This window comes from Labrus mixtus, chromosome 5 (assembly GCF_963584025.1).
Source record: "Labrus mixtus chromosome 5, fLabMix1.1, whole genome shotgun sequence".
NCBI classification, from domain to species: domain Eukaryota; kingdom Metazoa; phylum Chordata; class Actinopteri; order Labriformes; family Labridae; genus Labrus; species Labrus mixtus.
The window spans coordinates 31,794,055-31,820,204 of NC_083616.1; the positions used below are offsets into that span (position 1 = coordinate 31,794,055).

Below are 26,150 nucleotides of genomic sequence, written 5' to 3' on the forward strand. Positions count from 1 at the left end.
TCATGTAATATTTATCATGACCTGTGCTGCTGACCTCTTGGCCTTCTGAAAGAGATCTTGATCTCAATGGGTTCATTACCTGCTGAAATAAAATAAACTTAAAGCAGCCCCTGTAATTCAGAGTAATTGTTCTAGTCTCTGTGTAATAGGATTTGATGGTCATGGTGTCAAAAGTAGCACTAAGATCTAACAAGTCGAGCACAGAGAGAAGTCCCCTGTCTGAACCTAGAAGTAGATGAGTGTAACTCTAACTAGTGCAGTCTCAGTGCTATGGTGGACTCTAAATCCTGACTGAAAGTCCTCAAATAAACTGTTGTCATGGAGAAAGTCATCATTCACAATAGACATATGAAACCACGCTCATCATTTAAATATCTGGGAGTGTATGTAGACAGTGCTCTTTCCTGGACACACCATGTGGATTACCTCTGTAACAAGGTCCAACAGAGGATTTATTTTCTGAGGAGACTCAGATCCTTCGGAGCCAGTGAGACGATCCTACACATATTCTTCTGCTCCACCATCCAAAGTGTCCTGCAATACCGAGGCCCTGTCTGGTTCTGCAGCCTCTCAATCCAGCTAAAGTCGAGGATACTAAGACTGCTGGGCATCTGCTCAAAGATGGTGGGTCAACGTATTGAGCACTCGTTCCTCATGAGCTGCAGTGAGCACACCCTCAGACTGGCTGGGAAGATAGCCTCCGACCCTTTGCATGTCCTACATGAGGAGTATCAGCTCCTGCCCTCTGGGAGGCGCTTTATGGTGCCAAACTGTAAAGCCCTGTTTCCACCAAGCAGTTCAGTTCGGTTCGGCACGGTACGGCGCACATTTTGTGGCGTTTCCACTATCAGGAAAGGTCCCCAAATTACCGTCCCTTACCGTCCTACTTTTTGCTACCCTTCTGTTGGGGTGCCAAGTCTACCCAGCCGACCCTAAAAGCTGGAGCTAAACACTGCAGTCCCTTGATTGGTCGAAATGATCGTCACTTCCTGTGCGACAGCGGTAATAAAGGACGGCTGTATTTTTCCTCGCGGCCTCATCTGAAACAAAGCTTCATTGTGTTTTGTAACAAAGAACCACAAGCCAATGAGAAAGACCATGAATGGCTGGATGTCCTCCATTGTTGCTCTTTGTTTACTGTGTCACTTTCTTCTTCTTCGTCTAATTTATTAGCGGGGTATACTGTGTCGCGTTGCTATGATGTCACACTTTCACTAGTGATGGCGAAATGAGGCTTCGTGAAGCAATGAGGCTTTCCAGCCAATTGTATCGCAAATCGATTCATTACTCGAGGCCTCATTTAACACAGTGTACACTAGTGACACCTACTGGTCAAAACAATTTAGAGCAGCCAAATTATTATAGATCACATCACATGTCATAGCAAATTGTACTACTGCGGTAACCAATAAGGATTCACGTTTTTACTTTATAACATACCTTAGTTAATATAATCATATTATCATTCGGTGATCTTATTTTTTTTATGATTTCCTATCAAGATATAGCCTATTAAACAATAATATATATAAATCTATTGTTCAACAAGTTTGAGGGCTTATGTGAACTACAAGTCCAGGAAAAAAGGAAGATTGAAAGAAAGCTCCTTAAGGCACACCAAGCACTTCACCTTCAAATCAAAATAATAAGCCATCGATAATAAACACAGATAATGATGATAGTGACAGAAATAATAACAACTAATTGAAGCGATACAGCATGTTGATTCATGAAAGCTTAGTAGCAGAATGGTTATAGAGGCTCGGGTTCGACTCCAGCAACCGCTGAACAAATGTTCTGATTTAACGTTTACCTTATTGGGAGATGATAACTCAAAATGCTCCCAAACAGAAGACGTTTTGATCTTTCTCGCAGGCTCCATTTCTCTAAAAAATCGAACCAAAACTCCAACTCTCAACCACTAACTCTCACGAAACAACCAACCAACTAACGCAAACTCACGAGGAGACATGACAAGTGACTTTTGCTTCCTTTTATCCACAACCCGAAACACAAACAAATCAATGACGTAGTTCTACTCGAAATGAGGCCTCGTTTGTCATCGATGACGCGCTTCTCTGAAAATGACACGAGCCTCGATACGGGGCCTCGGCTAGAAAAGCCCCTCTTACTCGACACACGCTTCAAAGCCTCGGTGTCAACCGTAACATCACTAGCTTTTACGCCGCCAACTAAAAAAAGAGTACGGTAACTACGGTTGGCTGTGGAAACGCAAACAGGATCAGGCTTTACCGAACCAAACCGTACCAAACTGTACTGATCCATACCGGACCGCTCGGTGGAAACAGGGCTTAAGAGGAACAAGTACAAACACGCTTTCATTCCTCACTCCATATCACTGTTAAAGAGGGTTAGGGTAGTAGTGAGGCAAAACTCAACCCCACACATTCCCAAACATTAATGTACCTGAGCTGGGCTGCACATAGGACTGTGAGCACTTTAAACTAAGGACAGTCTCCTAACATTATTTATATATTTCTGTCACTGCTGAACTGTGATTTTAAATGTAACTTATGCGATTTTTCCGCTCTGTCTATTCAGTGTGATGTGATCTGATTGGGATGCGAGGATTTCTGAGCTTGTAATGCGAGACACATTTCAGTGCAAACGGACAGTAACGTGTTATCTTATAACTGATGAGCTACTATGAGATGTCTTTAATGCACACATAATTTAGTTCATCAGACAGTTTGAAATAGGTGAATTAGCCTAATGTGGGACACTTTTTGCATTTTAGACTTCTGGGATGTATTGCAACATGAAGCTATACATTAAATCCACACCCAGTACTACTCTGAAATCCCCAGGATGTCCCCTACTCAAACCCAAAGAGAAAATCCAGTTACCACACTCAATCTGCATTTCCTAATGTGGGACAGTACTGTTCTAAATGTGGGACACTGAAAAGGTTAAACGGCCTAAATCACCTTAATTCAAGTATGAAAACCTCTCAAGTCTGTCACACTCAAGTCTAAAATGTGCAATCCAATGTTCTGTAATTTTACCACTGACAATGTTATTGGTGTTACAAAACACTAAAAAAGGACAATTATAGTTTTGATGCATTTAGTAGAAAGACAATAGGCTATTATATCATCATATCTGACATGCAGAGAAAGCAGAATGTAATGAACATTTTATGCATTAATTTATTTAAAGAATTGCAATTTTACTATGTTAAAATATTTTCTATTCCATACGTCTGTCCTGAATAAAAGAAATGCTTAGCCAACTAACACCAATACTGTTTTGTTGACTAGTTGATTAATTGATCGACAAGTCTTCAAAACTGTGTTTTTCCACATAGAAATATGCAACATAACCAATTTAATCATATCTATACCAGAGATGTACTAAGGTTTCTTAAAAATATGTCATTCAGCATGGAAAAAACAACCAATAAGTCAAGAAATAGCTCCACTAAACAGGAAACGCATACAATCATAACAGGCATATTTGAATGCAAAAAAACTGTCCCATATTAGGCAAATCATACTCTCCCACTTTAACATGTTTCCCTAAAGTGGGAAATTGTATTTAAAATAACAAATATAGAATTTATTTAAAACATAATATGGTATTGTTTGATGAAAAAGCATATCATAAAACCATCCAGATATTAAAAAAGTAGGATTGTTTTATTTATAAGAACTGTATATCCTTAACATTAAGTTTGTCTAAACAGTATGTCCCTGACCTTTGGGTTTTCTTCATGCCGTGTACTTCCTTTTTGAAGCTTGTATCATTCTAATCTATGATTGGACATTTGAGAAGTCATGTTATTTTGATCACATGACATCACAACTTGTGTTTATTGACATTAATTTGTTGTAGGAAGACCTACATCCACTTGAGCTTAGGTGTCCCACACTAGGCAGTGTCCCACATTTGGCTAATTCACCCTAACTTCACTGCACACAAAACTAGAGCATAGTCTGAACAGAGAACAATAGAAGCCTTCACAGCGACTGAACTGACCTGTGAACTCTTTGCTTCACAGAGACAGTTTGAAGCTCACCTCGTTGTTCCCGTGAAGTCAAAGCTGCACACCGAGACAAAGAAATGCCCCGTCTGGTCAGACCGAGACACAAGGCGAGGGTTACATTTTTTATTTCAGTATTCATCGGGGAAAAAATGACTTTTCAGTGTTTCCCCTAGGTTTAGAGCTCTGGGGGGGGGGGGGGGGGGGGGGGGGGGGGGAATGCATCTCTCATTGTGAGCACCTCTGAATGCAGCATGATAACAGCGCATCCCCTGAGTAACGGCAGAGAGAGAGACATGCCCAGAAAAGTCCGAAGTAAGCTAAGCAGACTACTTTATTTTCTGATGCTTCTTACAGACTTTTTATTATTGCGTGTGCGTCCGTCAGACCCAACCACACACACCCAGACCTCCGCTGGTGAGAGTGTGCTCACCTGTGTGCGCGCAAGTGTCTGTGTGTGTGTATGTGTGTGCATCGTGGCGAAACTAAGCCGTGCACGTTACAGAGAGCAGAGGAGAATTGTAAACACGTGTTAGTACGAATTTTCATGAAATTCATTCATCTTGGTAACTTTGTGAAATGTACTATTTAAGTCTGTCTTCCACCTGTTAGCACTCCTACTTTGGGTGTCTGAAGCTGTAACCTTACATGGGTGAAACACCTCAATTGCAGCAGATCTTTATTTGTGTAGGAGCAAACCATATGTTGTCAACAACTGTTTGCTAGACAAAGAGTCTACATCTGTTATGTATACAAATCAGTGTCATCTTTATTGTTTTATAGTGATGTACCCAAATAGAAAGGAATTTGTGGGTTACACCTTTTAACAGAATATAAGCAGCACTGTGAACACTGTTACTTTGTCAGCGATTTGTAAGCATGCGTGTTTGGTAAAGTTGTCTGACCTCAGCCGATTAAATGGCGTTATAATCTACAGTCTGTTTCACGATTTCTTCATTGGATTTATACAGCAGAAACAACCCCCACCCAACAACGCGCGACCATGTAGAGACAGAAATGACATGCCGTAAATAAGATAAATAACGTAAGGCTATTAAGTTTGTTTAATAAAAGGACGAGGTATAGACCTGTTCTATAGGAAAGCTATCCTTATGACTGTTGTGATCTGGTGCTATATATAAAATAAAATGAACTTGACCATCAAGGGGGGCGTTGGGGGGGTGGGGAGCCCCCCAAATATAATGGTAGGGGAAACACTGCTTTTAGAAAAAAAAGTCCCCATGATTTTCATTTAACAACCCCCCCCTACACACACACACACACAGACAGAGACACACACACACACACACACACACACACACAGACAGAGACACACACACACACACACACACACAGACAGAGACACACACACAGACAGAGACACACACACACACACACACACACACACACAGACAGAGACACACACACACACACACACACACACACACACAGACAGAGACACACACACACACACACACACACACACAGACAGAGACACACACACACACAGACAGAGACACACACACACACAGACAGAGACACACACACACACACACACACACACACAGAGACACACACACACACACACAGACAGAGACACACACACACACAGACAGAGACACACACACACACACACACAGACAGAGACACACACACACACACACACACACATACAAAGACACAGACACACACACACACACACACACAGACAGAGACACACACACACACACACATACAAAGACACAGACACACACACACACACACACACACAGACAGAGACACAGACACACACACACACATTTGCATGCTGGTGTGTAAAGTCTGGTAACTACACACTTCCTGTTTTCGTCTTTATATACGCTCTCTCCTTCATTCACTCTCACATCATCACATCGACGCGACTGCTGACATGACGTCCACACGGCTGATCGTCATGACAACGCTGACTCTCTGCTTCATCGTCGGCCTGCAAGGTAACGTTTCCACATTCAAGTGTTCAGTAGATGAAGTCGTAATGTCTGAATGATTCCAGCCTGTTTTGAAGAGTCTTCCTGTTCCATTACGTTTGAATGGTTAAAGTTTCTCCTAAACGCCTCCTCTAATCGCTCTCGGCGCTCAGGTAAACTTTGGTACAGGAACAAGAAACTTGCAGACGTTCGTTCTTTAAGGTCGAACGTGTTTCTTATGAGAGAGTGAACATATGTAATTTATTGAATTGATGTGTTTAATATCGACGATGTCATTTCACATAATTTCAACACATTCATGAAACTGACGAGCTGCATAAAGAGTTTAGAGCTAATGCTACCCTAACCCTCCCGTTAGGTAAACAAACCCCATCACACTGTGTGAGGATACATTAAAATACAAATAAATACAGATTTAAGGTACAGCTCTGGTTTGCTTTCAGCCAGCACTTAAAGTCTGAAATTCACTTTATTTCAGGTGTAGATCTGCGTTGTCGTACGCTGCAGTTTCCATTCACTGTGCTTCTTGTTTCCGTGTTTGAACGCATCTGGAGGGACATTCAGGGGCCAGATTGTTGACACATTTAAAATGAGTTTGAGGAAAGATAAATGCATAAAGCTCTGCACACTAAGTAGGTTGTGTCTCGCTTGGTGACAGTGATACCGCTGGACAGGTTGTGAAGTGATGATAATGATTGTTGAGGATGAAGCTTGTGACCAAACTGTGGTCAGAGAAATTCACTTTATGTTTCGATGTTCAGCTTCTCCGAGGTCGGGATGTTTCTGCATACGGACGACCCCGGCCTTCATCCCTGTCCGAATCATCGACAAAATCGAGGTCATTCCAGTTTCAGGTCACTGTCGCCGGACTGAAATCATGTGAGTAGAACCAATCAACCGTTTCCATTTTTTTAAAATTCCTCATGTAAGGTTCATCAGTTTCCTGAAAGTCATCGAGTGTGTTTGAGAAATAATGAAAGGTGACATGAGAAATGTGAATCTTGTTTTTCCTGCAGAGTGACGAGGAGGAACGGCTCCAAAGTTTGTGCCGATCTAAACAGCAAGTGGGGCAAGGCCGTGAGCCGCACTTTACTGAAGAAATGAAGTAACTTCTGTTACTAACACTTTTATTCACGCACATCAATGTGACAAGAAACGAGAAGACACCTTTTCATTTCTCAAACAACAGACCCTAACCCTGATCTGATGAACTTAAAGAACCAAGTGCAAAATAAAATGAAGTCACCAAACCTTCTGTTCACGTGTTTTATTTTCTAATAAAGTGAATGCGGTTGAATCATTATTATAATTATTGGAAATGCTGCTTGTTTAAAAGGTTTCCTGTTCTCACCCTGATCCCCCGACGCTGCCATAACGATGTCTGGGGTAGGGTTAGGGGTCAGGGGAGGGGGGGTTCATTTATGTTAAAATCACTTTAAAAGTAACCTGATTGTGTTGGAGTAAATATCTCTCATATCTGTACACAAACCCCTCAGCTAAGGCAGATGGTTTTGATAAGAGAGAACACACACTGCTTGAAATCATAAATCATTTCCTGTTCACAAACAAACCAGAAAGAATCTCCAAGACTTCTAACTTTGACTGGGCCGTCAGACCATCGTGCTTTATTCTCATCGTTTCTCCAACACTCTCATGAAGAAGTCTAATTATTAATCATGTTTTAATAGAATCAGAAAAGAGCCAACAACAGCACCTAGAAATATCCCAATAAGAGCTGGAGTGGGAGGAAATTATTCTCGTGAGGACGCCGATGAGAGTGCGAATTACCTGGTAACAAGTCTTACGGAGGTTATGGCGACCTTCCCCAGGAGAGCATGCCAGAGTCGTTACCGTGGCTCAATGCAGATTGCATCAAACTACTGAAGGTCAGAGATCAACATCTGAAACATCTCTTTGGTCTAATTATAGACGGACACAATTTAACATCTGCAAGAAACAAAGCTTCTTAGGGAAAGCGAGTTTTTTATGAACATTATTGAAAATGCTGAAGAGAACGTGAATAATATTATATTAACTGGCAGAAATTATAAACAGGACAAAAAACTTAAAATCAACAACCATTGGAGCGCCGATAGCCTAGCGGTTTTGTCGCACGCCACATGTGCAGAGGCTGTAGTCCTGAATCTGAAATAAACCAAATCATCTGTAAGCTGAATCAGTCCAAAGCTAAGGACCACTCTGGATTCAACACCAGCTTCTTAAAGGCACACAAAGAGTCTCTGATATGTCCTTTAACAAATCCGCTTAATGTATCTATCCATCAGTTGTTCTTGCAGCGTGGAAGGTGGGTTAAGGCTAATGAATAACAACAGGCAGATAAGCATACTACCTGTCAACTAACAGACCATCTAAACAATGACTACAGCGCTCTACATCCCATTCAATTTGGATTCTGTTCCCACCATTCAACTGAAACTGCCATCACTATGTTCCTGGAAAAAAAGACAGGAAAGGTGTGTTGTGGTTTTAGATTGAAAAGGGCATTTACACCGTTGATCACCAAGTTCTACCAGCTAACCTGACTCACTTTAACTTCAATGAACTTTGGATAAAGTCATACCTACCCGACAGGAAGCAGTGTGTCATGGTAAACAGTGTCAAATCTTCTTACCTTCAGTGTCCAGTAGGGGTTCCACAAGGCTCCATACTTGGACCAATTTTTTTGTCTTTATAAATTAATGATCACCCCAATGTATGTTCAAATGTATGCCCATGATAGTCATTTTTAAACTGCCAAAAAATATCAAAGACGCAGCCCAAAATTCTTACATCAGCTCTGACACACGTCCGGGACTGGCTCACCAAATCCTGTCTCCTATTTAATAAAATAAAAACAGTGTGCATGATGTTCTCAAAATGTCCCAATTTAAATTAATCAATCAATTAATAAACATAGATGGTGTCATCAGAGTTGTCAACTATTAGCAGATGACACAAACCTCGCTCTGATAAGTCAGGGTCAGCCTCACCGATATAAGGGTTAGGGTTAACCCTCTCTAGCGCCGCTCTAGGTGACTGCTTGTTACTGCAGCTCTGACCCCCTCGTTGTTGTTTTTTTTAGTTTATTTTACTCATATTGAACCTTTTTTGTTATAGCTTTGGAATTATCTTTAACGACAAACATGGACATACATTTTCTTGGAGTATTGGTGTTGTTTTTCGTTCTCTGCGGACTCATTAAGACTTCATCGGGAGACACTTTCAGTCATGGCTCCATTGTTTGCATCCCATCTGCAGTCAGACTGTTTAGATAGATAGATAGATAGATAGATACTTTATTCAGACTCTTTGACAGCATCACCACCTCATGACTCATATAAATAATGCTACACGCTGTGTGTGTGTGTTTTTAATAATAACTGTCTTTCCACAAGTGAAAGTGCACATACCTAGTATTATTCTATTATTGTATTTTTCTCCCCGTTATATAATTGATGTAAATGTTTGTTTTTTTATTTTTTTGCTATATTTGCTAATTATATTCCTGTTTTTTGAGCTGTTGTAACGAAAAAATTTCCCCCAATGAGGATCAATAAAGTTTATCTTTAACTTTATAACGAGATGCTTCTGAAACACATTCAGGCTTCTTGTGACTCAGGAGGCAGTAAATAAATACTGGATCCCCACAGAGTGACACTCAAACACCTTGTTACCCCTGATTCTGAGATAATTATCTGGTTAATTCAGACAAATAGAGCAGGTTTTTATCTTGTTAGTGCTCTGTCTCTGGTCACTTCCTGTCAGCACCTGTGCTCTGCCTCTGGTCACTTCCTGTCAGCACCTGTGCTCTGCCTCTGGTCACTTCCTTCCAGCCCCTGTGTGTCTGATCAGACTTAAAGCTGTTTGTTTGCACTTCCTGTTTCTTCCTCTCTAGATTCTTGCTTGTGTTGTTCTTACTCTCTGATGTACTTTGCTAGGGAATTGTAGACCCTTCTGTAGAAACCTTGTGAAGAGTTGAAGTTATTTTGTGTGTGTGAAGAGGTGACAAAGATAAACTATGAAACTTTTAATTAATAATTGGGAGTTTAAAGCTTCATCAAACTAAAAGAAGAAAAAAAGCCATTGAGACAAAGTGTTTTTAAAACTGAACATTTATCTTTTTTTCTCCAAAACTGTAAAACTGAATCGTACAAAGTACCATCAAAGACTGCGTGTTGATAAAGGAGATCAGAAACACAGATTTAGTCTCTGAGAGTGTGAAGCACAGATGATCAGTTTTATCTCCAGACCTTTAGCTCATCAGAAAAACTAAGGAATCTGAATCAACTGTTGAAGAGACGACGGTTCTTTGACCTCACAGATTTCAGTTAAAGGCATTTTAGTAAAATCAGACACCCAGCAAGGAGAGTTTAGGAGTGAAGTATCCGCCTGAAAAAGCTTTTCAAAATAAACTCCATAAAACAGGAGGTTTATTTATGACACATCATATGCAAAAGAAGCAAAGCTGAAATTACTATGAAGCTTTGGCTGATCCTGAAGAATTTTAGATGTTTCTGTTTGAAATCACAGCTTTGCTTTTGAAATACATCCGTCTGTTCAAGATAAATCGGAACTCATTTCAATTTATTACTCGGAAATATTCCAAAGGTAATGAACACTGAGATCCTCTGGATTCAATGTGTTACACCTGTATGCTGTTTGTCCCTTCTCCCCTTCTGTTGTCTCCAGCTCTGCCCAGGTGAAGCTGCTCGTTGCTCAGCGAGATGCCCATGGCCTCAGTGCTGAAGTTGGTTGGTGCTGCGTTCAGGGTTTGGGTTGGTGCTGAGTTCAGGGTTTGGGTTGGTGCTGAGTTCAGGGTTTGGGTTGGTGCTGAGTTCAAGGTTTGGGTTGGTGCTGAGTTCAAGGTTTGGGTTGGTGCTGAGTTCAAGGTTTGGGTTGGTGCTGAGTTCAGGGTTTGGGTTGGTGCTGAGTTCAAGGTTTGGGTTGGTGCTGAGTTCAGGGTTTGGGTTGGTGCTGAGTTCAAGGTTTGGGTTGGTGCTGAGTTCAAGGTTTGGGTTGGTGCTGAGTTCAGGGTTTGGGTTGGTGCTGAGTTCAAGGTTTGGGTTGGTGCTGAGTTCAGGAGGTCCCTCAACCACCGCCTGACGCCCAGCCACTAACATCAGACTGTGCCATCCGAACCGACGCCAGCCGCCACCATCGGACTGTGTTGTCCCCACAACCATCCCCGTCCTCATTCGTGCACAGCCTGCTCCGACCGTACCTTAGGGGCAAGGAAGTGTGGACAACAGGAACGCGAGGAATATAAATCCTGCCTGCATGTTATCCCATATGCTATTTTGTAAAGCGTCTCGAGATAACACTGAATTGACGCTATACAAATGATGATTGATTGATTGATTGAGGAGGGTTGGTGCTGAGTTCAGGGTTTGTTGGTGCTGAGTTCAGGAGGAGGGTTGGTGCTGAGTTCAGGGTTTGGGTTGGTGTTGAGTTCAGGAGGAGGGTTGGTGCTGAGTTCAGGGTTTGGGTTGGTGTTGAGTTCAGGAGGAGGGTTGGTGCTGAGTTCAGGGTTTGGGTTGGTGCTGAGTTCAGGAGGAGGGTTGGTGCTGAGTTCAGGAGGAGGGTTGGTGCTGAGTTCAGGGTTTGGGTTGGTGCTGGTGGATTAGGGACTACTGCGTTCTGCCTCTCAGTCACGGATTGTGAGTTGTGTTTTTGAGTTGTTGTTGGTTTAATCATGTTTTTCTTTGTATCTTATTAAAATTCCATAGATTCAACTTTAAATTGTCTTATGTGCTTCATTAAGTCAAACTGTGGATACCTGTTGGCGCCATGGGGCGAGATAAATGAAGTGTGAAAGATTAGAGAAGTCTGGCTCCTTTTTGAAATAGCACGTACCGTAAAATCCGGTGTATAAGACGCACTTTTAATACCTATTTTTTCGTCTTAAAAGTTGGCTGCGTCTTACACACCGGTGCGACCAATATACCAGTATAAAATACTGAAACACGCGCCATCATTACAGCGGGTACAGCAGCCACTAACTGCGACCTGATGCGATTAAAAACACATCCCCATTCATTGAGGATTAAAAGCTGGTTGCACGCTGTGCTGGGAAAGACGGCGACACAGACCAGACTGGCTGCGCGACTTTTTCCACATCTTTTCTTCCTCACGAGGTCATAATCATGCATTTACAGAAAACAGTGGTAGTTCAGTAAATAAACCTTGTGGAGTGTTCTTTTGATTGAAAGAGTCCTATATTAAATATTATTCTCCTGTTTTATGGTATCAGGGTTCTGTGTTCTCCTGTTTTATGGTATCAGGGTTCTGTGTTCTCCTGTTTTATGGTATCAGGGTTCTGTGTTCTCCTGTTTTATTGTATCAGGGTTGTGTGTTCTCCTGTTTTATTGTATCAGGGTTCTGTGTTCTCCTGTTTTATGGTATCAGGGTTCTGTGTTCTCCTGTTTTATGGTATCAGGGTTCTGTGTTCTTCTGTTCTATGGTATCAGGGTTCTGTGTTCTCCTGTTTTATGGTATCAGGGTTCTGTGTTCTTCTGTTCTATGGTATCAGGGTTCTGTGTTCTCCTGTTTTATGGTATCAGGGTTCTGTGTTCTCCTGTTCTATGGTATCAGGGTTCTGTGTTCTCCTGTTTTATGGTATCAGGGTTCTGTGTTCTTCTGTTCTATGGTATCAGGGTTCTGTGTTCTCCTGTTTTATTGTATCAGGGTTCTGTGTTCTCCTGTTCTATGGTATCAGGGTTCTGTGTTCTCCTGTTTTATGGTATCAGGGTTCTGTGTTCTCCTGTTCTATGGTATCAGGGTTCTGTGTTCTCCTGTTTTATTGTATCAGGGTTCTGTGTTCTCCTGTTTTATGGTATCAGGGTTCTGTGTTCTCCTGTTCTATGGTATCAGGGTTCTGTGTTCTCCTGTTTTATGGTATCAGGGTTCTGTGTTCTCCTGTTCTATGGTATCAGGGTTCTGTGTTCTCCTGTTTTATTGTATCAGGGTTCTGTGTTCTCCTGTTTTATTGTATCAGGGTTCTGTGTTCTCCTGTTTTATGGTATCAGGGTTCTGTGTTCTCCTGTTTTATTGTATCAGGGTTGTGTGTTCTCCTGTTTTATTGTATCAGGGTTCTGTGTTCTCCTGTTTTATGGTATCAGGGTTCTGTGTTCTCCTGTTTTATGGTATCAGGGTTCTGTGTTCTTCTGTTTTATGGTATCAGGGTTCTGTGTTCTCCTGTTTTATTGTATCAGGGTTCTGTGTTCTCCTGTTTTATTGTATCAGGGTTCTGTGTTCCCCTGTTTTATGGTATCAGGGTTCTGTGTTCTACCTACAACTCTTTGCAGTTTCTCTGATTTTATTTGATTATCCGTCAGTTAATTTTGTAAAGATAAAAAGTTTCAAACGGAGACTTGAACAGAACATGAACATTGTTCTCCCTTTTTATATTCTGACATCTGAGTGAGGAGAGAAGAAAGTGGATTGTCTTAAAGCGATCATGAAAATATATAAACAAAAAGAAGAAGCATAATGGACATTAGGGGTTACCGTAGCAACTTCCTCCCCAGCCCAACATTTGGTATCAACTTTAAAAGAGAAAACAAAAATAATTTTCCGTGTGTGAAAACACAAGCAGGCGAATACTTCACTCCACTTTGGTGTCAATGGTTTTTAAACAGGATCAAAAAACTGTACAGGGACTGTAGAAACTGGGGGGAGGGCGGTCCTGTATAAACCTGGAGGGGGGCTGTGTTTGAAGGGGGGTAAGAAGGAGGCGGGGCTCCCAGGCTGCACTACCTGTGGACTGGAAGGTGCAGCCCGTTGAGGGAGGGGGATGGATGGGGGGGCTTCAGCTCTAGCTGGGCGAGGAGGGAGAAGTGGTCGGAGGGGATGTGGGGGTGGGGGCAGCCGGTGATGTTGTTATTGACGAGCCATTGGCTGTCCAGCGGTCCCATCAAGCCGAGCGCGCTCAGATGAGTCTTAGAGAAGAAGATGTAGTCGATAACTCCCTGCAGGTAAACAGAGAACAGGAGATCAACCAAATCAATGAAACAATCAATAAATTATAACACAAGATTAAAAATGAGAAATCATCACATAATCTATTGATCATAAACCATGTTCTGAATCAGAACATGATGATCATGTGTTAACTTCAAGTCGTACGTGTAGTTGGTGTGAGGCATCAGGTTGCCGTGGTTACTGACAACATGTTTTTACCTTAAAGTCGTACGTGTAGCTGGTGTGAGGCATCAGGTTGCCGCGGTTACCGACATGTTTTTACCTTAAAGTCGTACGTGTAGTTGGTGTGAGGCATCAGGTCGCCGTGGTTACCGACATGTTTTTACCTTAAAGTCGTACGTGTAGTTGGTGTGAGGCATCAGGTCGCCGTGGTTACCGACATGTTTTTACCTTAAAGTCGTACGTGTAGTTGGTGTGAGGCATCAGGTTGCCGTGGTTACCGACATGTTTTTACCTTAAAGTCGTACGTGTAGTTGGTGTGAGGCATCAGGTTGCCGTGGTTACCGACATGTTTTTACCTTAAAGTCGTACGTGTAGTTGGTGTAAGGCATCAGGTTGCTGTCGTAGGCGCTCTTCAACTTGAAGCCGTGGGTGATGCTGCCGTCTGAATTGCCGTTCTTCCCGTTGCAGTTGAAGTTGGTCAAACATTCACTGTAGAGGAGCTCCTTGAAGTCCTTGTGATTTTCGGCAACACCACCGTTGCTGAGGTATTCAACCACACCTGGATCACACACAGGTAAAATGTAATTGGCTCTAAAAATCCATAAATTACATTTCCTATCACGGACTCAAAGTATTTTCATGTTTAAATAAAGCTTCATCTTAGTTATTTTAGAAGAATTAAACTTAACACGATCCGACTCAGGTCATTATTATTATTATTTTTTAAATATAATTATTATGATTGTTTATTCAGATGGTCGTACCGGAGTCGGGCAGTGAGTTGAGGTCGGCACAGAGCACAATCGGGATGGACGACGGGTCAGAGGACTGCGAGCTGGTTGCCATGGAGCCCGTAGCCCGCTCAGCGATGCTTTTTAACTCCGACAGAAACATCATCGTCTGGATCAACTTCACGTCCGAGAACTCGGGGTCCCAGTGCATGTGGGCGTTCGCTACCAGGATCAGCTGCCTGTCCTGAGGAGGCTTCACACCTGAAACCATAGAAGAAGAAACTGAGTTACAGCGCAGGTGTTCTCTTTCAAAGCCCTGCAGGTAAACAAAACCTTCAACACAAAAAACTAAATATTATACCAAATAAGTTTAAAACTCCACTACGTGGAAATGGACCCTAAACTATATGAATGTGATGTCTAAGACAATTGGGAGCACACACTAAGTCTACCTAACCATCCACCCTAGCCCTCGTCTCAGTCCTGACATTATGCCACCCCAAACCTGCTGCTGCCCATGTAGCCCATCACCTGTTGGTGGACCGCGGGGCCCTCCCAGCAGTCCACCAACAGGTGTTGGGATCATCTGTCCAGAGAACCTTTTTATCATAATAATATAGAGATAATAATAATATATAAAGAAAACCAGTACATGTGGGGTTCTGTTGTTCTACAGACAGACGGTTTGTCTTCTGATCCTCTTACCTCCAGAGAAAACGTCCTTGTTGACTTCGAGCAGCACGGCAACGCCGATGTTGTCTTTGGTCATCACTCTGTTCAGCATCACCTCGGAGCCCTCAGAGTTCGCCATGGCGACCTGGTTAAACTCGACGGTGTGTTTCTGGACCAAAGTGAACCTGCAGAAATAAAGCAGAGTTAACATCGAGGCTTTTAAAGTTATTTTTTATTTAACAAATTTATTTCACAAATTCTCAATGTGTCGACGTTTGTCAGTCAGAAAAACGTAAAACTTAAATCCTGTGACTAGATCTTTTTTAAAACACTTGATAATTAGAAATACTTTTACTCACTTCTGTGTCTTGAAGAAAACAGCGCAGCCGTCCACATGTTTCCTCTCCGGCTCAGAAACAAGTTTAGCTCGAGACTTCGGACAGAAATATCCGTCATACCCATGATCCTTCAGGGTTTCTAGAAACAAAGTGTAGTACTGCTCCGTCTCCACCTCCTACACACACACACAACAATAAATCAGGTCAGACTGTATGAATGGCTGCAGTATAGGCCATAAGCTCCGCCTCCTCCATGTTAACAGATAAATGTTTCTCAGATGCATGCATTTTCAGAGTAGAGGAGGAACAGTGTCAGTGTCTACTTCTAACCGACACAAGAATCTGTTCTGCTCTGGACTGAACCCACCTGAGTGACCTTTGACCTTTTAACAGGAAGTTCAACCTGAGGGACCAAGGTACAGGTGTGTTTTGGTCAGAGGAAGGGACGGGACGTCAAAACCTACGCTATTGAGTGTACTGCACAACTCTTGATTCAAAAGATGTCAGCAGTTCAATGTCAGCGCTGGTCTCAGGGGGAAACTTTGTTTTCGACCATCTTTATATACAGTCAGTGGATTCATCCAATCAATCAATCAATCAATCGATCAATCATTATTTGTATAGCCCCAATTCATAACCAGTGTTTTCTTGAGGCGCTTTACAAAAGAGCAGGTTAAAGACCTTACTCATTGTTAAGAAAAATGGGAAGCAGGAAGGATTTCTCCTTTGTATTCCTCTCGTTCCTGTTGTTCTGATAAACAGACTGATATTAACCTCAATGTCTTATGATCTACATAATCAAAAAGAACATCATAAAGAAGTTATGTTGGATGTGTGTGTGTTTGTAGATTCATGTGTTCAGATGCAAAGGGACTCTGCAGATTGAATGGAAGTTGGTCGTTTGTTCCAACACAGGGGAGCGACAGTGAGAGACTTTGGAAACTGTAGTGAAGGTTGGATCAGACGCCTTTCATTGGCGGAGCGTAGTGGGTGAGAGGGAGTGTAGACCTGGAGCCATTTTTGTGGCTGTTTTGTAAGCGAGCAGAGTTTTAAAGAGGACATATCATCCCGCTTCTCCACCTTTTCAAACAGTCCTCTGTGGTCTAAATGAAACATCTGTGCTTTGCTTTGGTCAAAATATAACATGAATCAAGCACCAGAGGAGGTTTGTGACCCTGTATAAACCAGCTCTCTCAGAACGCTCCGTTTTGGTGTGTGTGTCTCTTTAAATGAAATGACCCCCCCCAAGTTTTCCCGGTAGACATCACTCCTCTGTAGAGAGAATAAAAATAGCGGACTTGCGCAAAAGTTTTGTTGTAGGCTGGGGGTGGAGTCCATGGGTGGAGATACCAGGGGAGGGTTTTTTGTGACATCACAAGGAGAGCACATTTGAAACAGAGCATTGTTCTCTGTGTTGTAAGACTTATGCAGACCACAAACAAAGGACTGGATGGTTTATTTCACATGTTGTGGGTCAGTAGACTCTCAGGTTACACAGATATATGTTCAAACACACTGTATAAGTGGATTTTCATATTTCCCCTTTAAATTTGATGTGAGCAGTAACTGGGAGCCAGTGGAGGGTGATGAACAGCGTGACATGCTGTTTTTGGGGAGGTTGAAGACCAGTCGTCCTGCTGCGTTTTGTATCGTCTAGTGCATGTAGGAAGCCAATGCGTGATATCACAAGAGCCTGTACCAGGAGCTGTGTAGCTCTGACAGGTAAGGTCTGATCTTCCTGATGTTGTTCAGGGCAAATCGACTTGACCAGGCAATCGAGGCTACTTGAACCTTAAAAGTTAGCTGGTCATCAATCATGACACCCAGGTTCCTGCAGACTTTGTGGGCATGAGTTTGGGTGTTCCAAGCTGGATATTGATCTGTGGTTGCATAGAGGTCTCAATTATCTCAATAGCTATCAGCTAGACAGGTTTAAATATCACGTTTTAAGAGATGACACCTGGCAAGTTCTCCTTAAGCACCACCTTTAGGCAAAAGTGTAATTTAGTCATAACCTTTAATTTCATAACAATTTACCTGCAAATTAAAAACATTCCCAGCTCAGCTGCAGTGAGTCCAGCGCTAACGCGCTATCAGTATGCTACTAAGCTAAACTATGATGGGTAACATTAATAATATTCATTGGCAAAATGTTAGCATTGTTCTTGCTAGCATGTTAGCCTGCTGATGTAACTATTCAGATAAGGGTTGAGCAGCTAGCTAAGCTTTACCTTCTATTAACTATGCTAGCTAACCTGCAAGCTGATGATGTCACACTACTAGCTCACCTGCAAGCTCACCTGCAGGCTGATGATGTCACAGTGCTAGCTAACCTGCTAGCTCACCTGCAGGCTGATGATGCCACACTGCTAGCTAACCTGCTAGCTCACCTGCAAGCTGATGATGCCACACTGCTAGCTAACCTGCCAGCTCACCTGCAGGCTGATAATGTCACAGTGCTAGCTAACCTGCTAGCTCACCTGCAGGCTGATGATGCCACACTGCTAGCTAACCTGCTAGCTCACCTGCAAGCTGATGATGCCACACTGCTAGCTAACCTGCTAGCTCACCTGCAAGCTGATGATGCCACACTGCTAGCTCACCTGCAGGCTGATGATGTCACAGTGCTAGCTAACCTGCTAGCTCACCTGCAAGCTGATGATGCCACACTGCTAGCTCACCTGCAGGCTGATGATGTCACAGTGCTAGCTCACCTGCTAGCTCACCTGCAGGCTGATGATGTCACAGTGCCAGCTCACCTGCAGGCTGATAATGTCACAGTGCCAGCTCACCTGCAGGCTGATGATGTCACAGTGCCAGCTCACCTGCAGGCTGATAATGTCACAGTGCTAGCTAACCTGCTAGCTCACCTGCAGGCTGATGATGTCACAGTGCTAGCTAACCTGCTAGCTCACCTGCAAGCTGATAATGCCACAGTGCTAGCTCACCTGCAGGCTGATGATGTCACAGTGCCAGCTCACCTGCAGGCTGATGATGTCGGCGTCACAGTGCGTGATCTCCTCCATGATGCCTTTCTTCCTGTACTCCCAGCTCAGCGCCCATGACGGACAATAGCCATACAGCTGCCGCGTGGCGTATTTATCACACAACACGTTATAACACATGACGGTGAACACGGCTGCAGAGGTGAGATGGGGGGGGATTGAAGAAGAGGATACAGTTTAAAGTTGTGTTTCTGACTGAAAATAACCCCAACCCCTAGAAGCTATACATTCAGACATTAAACTCTAACGTACCTGTCGGACTCGTCTGGTCTCTCTCCCTCAGAGTGATCCACGGTCTCTGGGGCAGCTGCTCAGGGTGAACTAACACAGGTACAGGTGAGAGTTACTCATTAAACTGTGACAAACACAGGTTAAACATGTTCTTATATACCTTTTACCTCAGGTAAAAATGGAGCTCAGGTGAGATTACCTGCCAGATTATCCAGCATGTAGTTCAGAAGTTTCCGGGTTCCATCAGGTTCCTGGTACAGGTTCAGGATGTCCTGGGACAGAGGGTTTCCTATAAAACATTAAATTATAAGACATTTTTTATACTTGTATTTTATAATCTGGTGTTATTAATAATGCAAACATATTCATAATGAAGGAAAACCTTTAAGTCCCAGGGTTTGCAGCTGGAAAAGTCTCCCCAGTTCATAAGGCAGGACTCGTAAAAGATTGTTGTTTAAAAGTAATTCCCTGAAAAAATAAAGATTGTCATCTTTATGAAAGCAAAAACATCTTGAAACCAAACTTATTCTTTTTGCTTCAGATCAATGACTCAGAGCAACGTCTAGCAAAGTTTGGAAAAAAGATTTACATGACAAAACATGACAAAAAACAATCAATCAACATGTGGGGAGTCATGTTGCCCTCCAAGTTCCTCACCTGAGAGAGACATGTTGCCCTCCTGCTGCTCACCTGAGAGAGACATGTTGCCCTCCAAGTTCCTCACCTGAGAGAGACATGTTGCCCTCCTGCTGCTCACCTGAGAGAGACATGTTGCCCTCATGCTGCTCACCTGAGAGAGACATGTTGCCCTCCAAGTTTCTCACCTGAGAGAGACATGTTGCCCTCCAAGTTTCTCTCCTGAGAGAGACATGTTGCCCTCATGCTGCTCACCTGAGAGAGACATGTTGCTCTCCAAGTTCCTCACCTGAGAGAGACATGTTGCCCTCCTGCTGCTCACCTGAGAGAGACATGTTGCCCTCCAAGTTCCTCACCTGAGAGAGACATGTTGCCCTCCTGCTGCTCACCTGAGAGAGACATGTTGCCCTCATGCTGCTCACCTGAGAGAGACATGTTGCCCTCATGCTGCTCACCTGAGAGAGACATGTTGCCCTCATGCTGCTCACCTGAGAGAGACATGTTGCCCTCCAAGTTTCTCACCTGAGAGAGACATGTTGCCCTCCAAGTTTCTCTCCTGAGAGAGACATGTTGCCCTCATGCTGCTCACCTGAGAGAGACATGTTGCTCTCCAAGTTCCTCACCTGAGAGAGACATGTTGCCCTCCTGCTGCTCACCTGAGAGAGACATGTTGCCCTCATGCTGCTCACCTGAGAGAGACATGTTGCCCTCCAAGTTTCTCACCTGAGAGAGACATGTTGCCCTCCAAGTTCCTCACCTGAGAGAGACATGTTGCTCTCCTGCTGCTCACCTGAGAGAGACATGTTGCCCTCATGCTGCTCACCTGAGAGAGACATGTTGCCCTCCAAGTTTCTCTCCTGAGAGAGACATGTTGCCCTCATGCTGCTCACCTGAGAGAGACATGTTGCCCTCCAAGTTTCTCACCTGAGAGAGACATGTTGCCCTCATGCTGCTCACCTGAGAGAGACATGTTGCCCTCCTGCTGCTCACCTGAGAGAGACCATGTTGCCTAGTTCGGCGGGCAGGCTTCGCAGCTTGTTGGATGACAGGTTTAGGTAGACCAGGTGAGGCAGTTTGGCAATGTCGGGGGGTAGGCGGGTCAGGTTGTTGTCGTTGATGTGAAGTGCTGTCAGGTGAGTGAGCGTCCATAAAGAGTTGCTTAGACTCCGAACACGACCTGAGGAACAAAAAATGGGACAGATGGTAAATGGACTAACGCTTGTAGATTTATTTTCTTGCCTTCTGACAACTCAAAGTGCTTTTACATCGCATGTCATACCTACACATTCACACACTGATAGGCCATGGTAGAAGCTCAAACACTGATGGTAGAGGCTGCTGAGTAAAGAGTCCATCAGTATTAACTCATCCATTCATACACATTCACACACTGATGGTAGAGGCTGCTGAGTAAAGAGTCCATCAGTATTAACTCATCCATTCACACACTGATGGTAGAGGCTGCTGTGTAAAGAGTCCATCAGTATTAACTCATCCATTCATACACATTCACACACTGATGGTAGAGGCCGCTGTGTAAAGAGTCCATCAGTATTAACTCATCCATTCACACACTGATGGTAGAGGCTGCTGTGTAAAGAGTCCATCAGTATTAACTCATCCATTCACACACATTCACACACTGATGGTAGAGGCCGCTGTGTAAAGAGTCCATCAGTATTAACTCATCCATTCACACACATTCACACACTGATGGTAGAGGTCGCTGAGTAAAGAGTCAATCAGTATTAACTCATCCATTCACACACATTCACACACTGATGGTAGAGGCCGCTGTGTAAAGAGTCCATCAGTATTAACTCATCCATTCATACACATTCACACACTGATGGTAGAGGCCACTGAGTAAAGAGTCCATCAGTATTAAATCATCCATTCATACACATTCACACACTGATGGTAGAGGCCGCTGAGTAAAGAGTCCATCAGTATTAACTCATCCATTCATACACATTCACACACTGATGGTAGAGGCCGCTGAGTAAAGAGTCCATCAGTATTAACTCATCCATTCACACACATTCACACACTGATGGTAGAGGCTGCTGAGTAAAGAGTCCATCAGTATTAAATCATCCATTCATACACATTCACACACTGATGGTAGAGGCTGCTGAGTAAAGAGTCCATCAGTATTAAATCATCCATTCATACACATTCACACACTGATGGTAGAGGCCGCTGAGTAAAGAGTCCATCAGTATTAAATCATCCATTCATACACATTCACACACTGATGGTAGAGGCTGCTGAGTAAAGAGTCCATCAGTATTAAATCATCCATTCATACACATTCACACACTGATGGTAGAGGCCGCTGAGTAAAGAGTCCATCAGTATTAAATCATCCATTCATACACATTCACACACTGATGGTAGAGGCCGCTGAGTAAAGAGTCCATCAGTATTAAATCATCCATTCATACACATTCACACACTGATGGTAGAGGCCGCTGAGTAAAGAGTCCATCAGTAGATCTACAACTGAGTCACAGCCACCTTTTAACATAAATATAGGTTCATATTAAAGCTGACCTTTAACCCTCTCAGGGTTGGTTCATACCATCAGACCCACAGTAAAACTGGTAGACCTACCTGAGATCTCGAGTTCGGCCCAGTAAGACTTCTTCCCGTTGGCCGCCTCCTCAGCTGACATGATGGTGTAACATCGACGAGGATCAGGAGGATCATATTTTTCTTTGGGCATAACTGTCAATCTAAACAAAACAAAAAATGTTTAAAAACAATTCTTCATGACCTTTTATAAAGGTGAAATAGACATGTTATTAGCGTGTTATAGTAATATACATGTTATAAACATGTGATAGGCATGTTATTAGCGTGTTACAGTAATATACATGTTATAAACATGTGATAGGCATGTTATTAGCGTGTTATAGTAATATATATTAAAAGTGTATTATACATGTTTTAAGCGTGTTATAGTAATATATATTTAAGTGTATTATACATGTTATAAGTGTATTATACATGTTTTAAGCGTGTTATAGTAATATATATTAAAGTGTATTATACATGTTTTAAGCATGTTATAGTAATATACATGTTATAAGTGTATTATACATGTTTTAAGCGTGTTATAGTAATATATATTAAAGTGTATTATACATGTTATTAGCGTGTTATAGTAATATATATTAAAAGTGTATTATACATGTTTTAAGCGTGTTATAGTAATATATATTAAAGTGTATTATACATGTTAAGTGTATTATACATGTTTTAAGCGTGTTATAGTAATATATATTAAAGTGTATTATACATGTTTTAAGCATGTTATAGTAATATACATGTTATAAGTGTATTATACATGTTTTAAGCGTGTTATAGTAATATATTAAAGTGTATTATACATGTTATTAGCGTGTTATAGTAATATATATTAAAAGTGTATTATACATGTTTTAAGCGTGTTATAGTAATATATATTAAAGTGTATTATACATGTTTTAAGCGTGTTATAGTAATATACATGTTATAAGTGTATTATACATGTTTTAAGCGTGTTATAGTAATATATATTAAAGTGTATTATACATGTTATTAGCGTGTTATAGTAATATATATTAAAAGTGTATTATACATGTTTTAAGCGTGTTATAGTAATATATATTAAAGTGTATTATACATGTTTTAAGCGTGTTATACATGTTTTAAGCGTGTTATAGTAATATATATTAAAGTGTATTATACATGTTTTAAGCATGTTATAGTAATATACATGTTATAAGTGTATTATACATGTTTTAAGCGTGTTATAGTAATATATTAAAGTGTATTATACATGTTATTAGCGTGTTATAGTAATATATATTAAAAGTGTATTATACATGTTTTAAGCGTGTTATAGTAATATATATTAAAGTGTATTATACATGTTTTAAGCGTGTTATAGTAATATACATGTTATAAGTGTATTATACATGTTTTAAGCGTGTTATAGTAATATATATTAAAGTGTATTATACATGTTATTAGCGTGTTATAGTAATATATATTAAAAGTGTATTATACATGTTTTAAGCGTGTTATAGTAACATATATTAAAGTGTATTATACATGTTATTAGCGTGTTATAGTAATATATATTAAAAGTGTATTATACATGTTATTAGCGTGTTATAGTAATATATATGTTAAAAGTGTATTATACATGTTTTAAGTGTGTTATAGTAATATACATGTTATAAGTGTATTATACATGTTTTAAGCGTGTTATAGTAATATATATTAAAAGTGTATTATACATGTTATTAGCGTGTTATAGTAATATATATTAAAAGTGTATTATACATGTTATTAGCGTGTTATAGTAATATATATTAAAGTGTATTATACATGTTTTAAGCGTGTTATAGTAATATATATTAAAGTGTATTATACATGTTATTAGCGTGTTATAGTAATATATATTAAAGTGTATTATACATGTTATTAGCGTGTTATAGTAATCTATATTAAAGTGTATTATACATGTTATTAGCGTGTTATAGTAATATATATTAAAAGTGTGTTATACATGTTATAAGCGTGTTATAGTAATATATATTAAAGTGTATTATACATGTTATTAGGGTGTTATAGTAATATATATTAAAGTGTATTATACATGTTATTAGCGTGTTATAGTAATATATATTAAAGTGTATTATACATGTTTTAAGCATGTTATAGTAATATATATTAAAGTGTATTATACATGTTATTAGCATGTTATAGTAATATATATTAAAGTGTATTATACATGTTATTAGCGTGTTATAGTAATATATATTAAAGTGTATTATACATGTTATTAGCGTGTTATAGTAATCTATATTAAAAGTGTGTTATACATGTTATAAGCGTGTTATAGTAATATATATTAAAGTGTATTATACATGTTATTAGCGTGTTATAGTAATATATATTAAAGTGTATTATACATGTTATTAGCGTGTTATAGTAATATATATTAAAGTGTATTATACATGTTTTAAGCGTGTTATAGTAATCTATATTAAAGTGTATTATACATGTTTTAAGCATGTTATAGTAATATATATTAAAGTGTATTATACATGTTATAAGCGTGTTATAGTAATCTATATTAAAGTGTATTATACATGTTTTAAGCGTGTTATAGTAATCTATATTAAAGTGTATTATACATGTTTTAAGCATGTTATAGTAATATATATTCAAGTGTATTATACATGTTATAAGCGTGTTATAGTAATATATATGTTATAGTAATATATATTAAAGTGTATTATACATGTTATAAGCGTGTTATAGTAATATATATGTTATAGTAATATATATTAAAGTGTATTATACATGTTTTAAGCGTGTTATAGTAATATATATTAAAGTGTATAATACATGTTATTAGCGTGTTATAGTAATATATATTAAAGTGTATTATACATGTTATTAGCGTGTTATAGTAATATATATTAAAGTGTATTATACATGTTATTAGCGTGTTATAGTAATATATATTAAAGTGTATTATACATGTTATTAGCGTGTTATAGTAATTTATATTAAAAGTGTGTTATAGACAGGTTAGTTGTGACTCCTGCAGTGAATCAAACTGTAGGCCTACATGTTAAATATAAACACAGTGAGTCTGAGAGCAGCTTCATGAGGTCAATCGGAGGTGAACATTATATAACCTGTTCACTGAATCACACACAGGTATAAACTTCACACACACACCTGAGATTTATCTCTAATTTAACTGAACATTATCCGCTGTTGTTCTTTATTTTAAACAACTTTGAAAGTATATTATATAAAAGTAGATGAAGCTAAGCTAGCTGCGCTAACAGCTGACAGATCAGAGACGGGAACACTGTGTGACTTTAGGTCCCTGAATGTGACATGTTTATGTTGGAGCCGCTCAGCACCTGTCACACCTGGCTGTCACACGCTCACCGTAACTCCTACATGTTCAATGTGTTTACACTGTTAAATATCATTAAAACGGAATAAACACGGATTAAAACCGGGTGAACCGTACAGAGAGCTCAGAGCACCGCGATGGATTTATATTTGTAGCAGCTTCAGGACGCTCTCTACCCGGCTTCAGGACGCTCTCTGCCCGGCTTCAGGACCCTCTCTGCCCGGTGTCACCGAGGCGGAGCTGGTTCAACATTGAGGCGGATTAAAGTGTGAATTTAACCCGGGACGACTCGGACTACGAGTCCGCAGCGTGACAACAAGGTGTTGAGAGTGTTTACCTTCATTAGGGGCAGTAAGAGAGGATCTTTGGAGAGAATCGGTGGAGACATGCAGACACAGCTGATGAACCCGATCAGACCCTGAACGTCTCGGAAACGCAACAAGAACAACAAACGTCACTTCCGCCTGGTCCCGTCTTCTTGATGTGGTTATAT

General features: G+C 40.8%; 2 protein-coding genes across 2 annotated transcripts; one reads left to right on the top strand and one right to left on the bottom strand.

Annotated features, from left to right (window-relative positions):
• The first annotated feature begins 5,871 nt into the window (after nt 1–5,871).
• Nucleotides 5,872–7,184, top strand: LOC132975005 (C-X-C motif chemokine 10). Its single transcript, XM_061039352.1, has 3 exons — nt 5,872–5,976; nt 6,732–6,849; nt 6,987–7,184. The coding sequence occupies exons 1-3, from the start codon at nt 5,913–5,915 to the stop codon at nt 7,072–7,074; spliced, it is 270 nt and encodes an 89-aa protein (XP_060895335.1). The 5' UTR covers nt 5,872–5,912; the 3' UTR covers nt 7,075–7,184.
• A 6,156-nt stretch (nt 7,185–13,340) lies between these two features.
• cnot6l (CCR4-NOT transcription complex, subunit 6-like) lies at nt 13,341–26,085 on the bottom strand. The gene is made up of 12 exons (XM_061038968.1): nt 25,995–26,085; nt 22,342–22,463; nt 20,716–20,902; nt 19,472–19,557; nt 19,289–19,378; nt 19,111–19,179; nt 18,835–18,992; nt 15,875–16,029; nt 15,549–15,700; nt 14,877–15,104; nt 14,469–14,671; nt 13,341–13,937 (listed from the first exon to the last, which is right to left on the bottom strand). Exons 2-12 carry the CDS (start codon nt 22,451–22,453, stop codon nt 13,722–13,724), a joined length of 1,656 nt encoding a protein of 551 aa, XP_060894951.1. The 5' UTR covers nt 22,454–22,463; nt 25,995–26,085; the 3' UTR covers nt 13,341–13,721.
• Between the last annotated feature and the right edge of the window lie 65 nt (nt 26,086–26,150).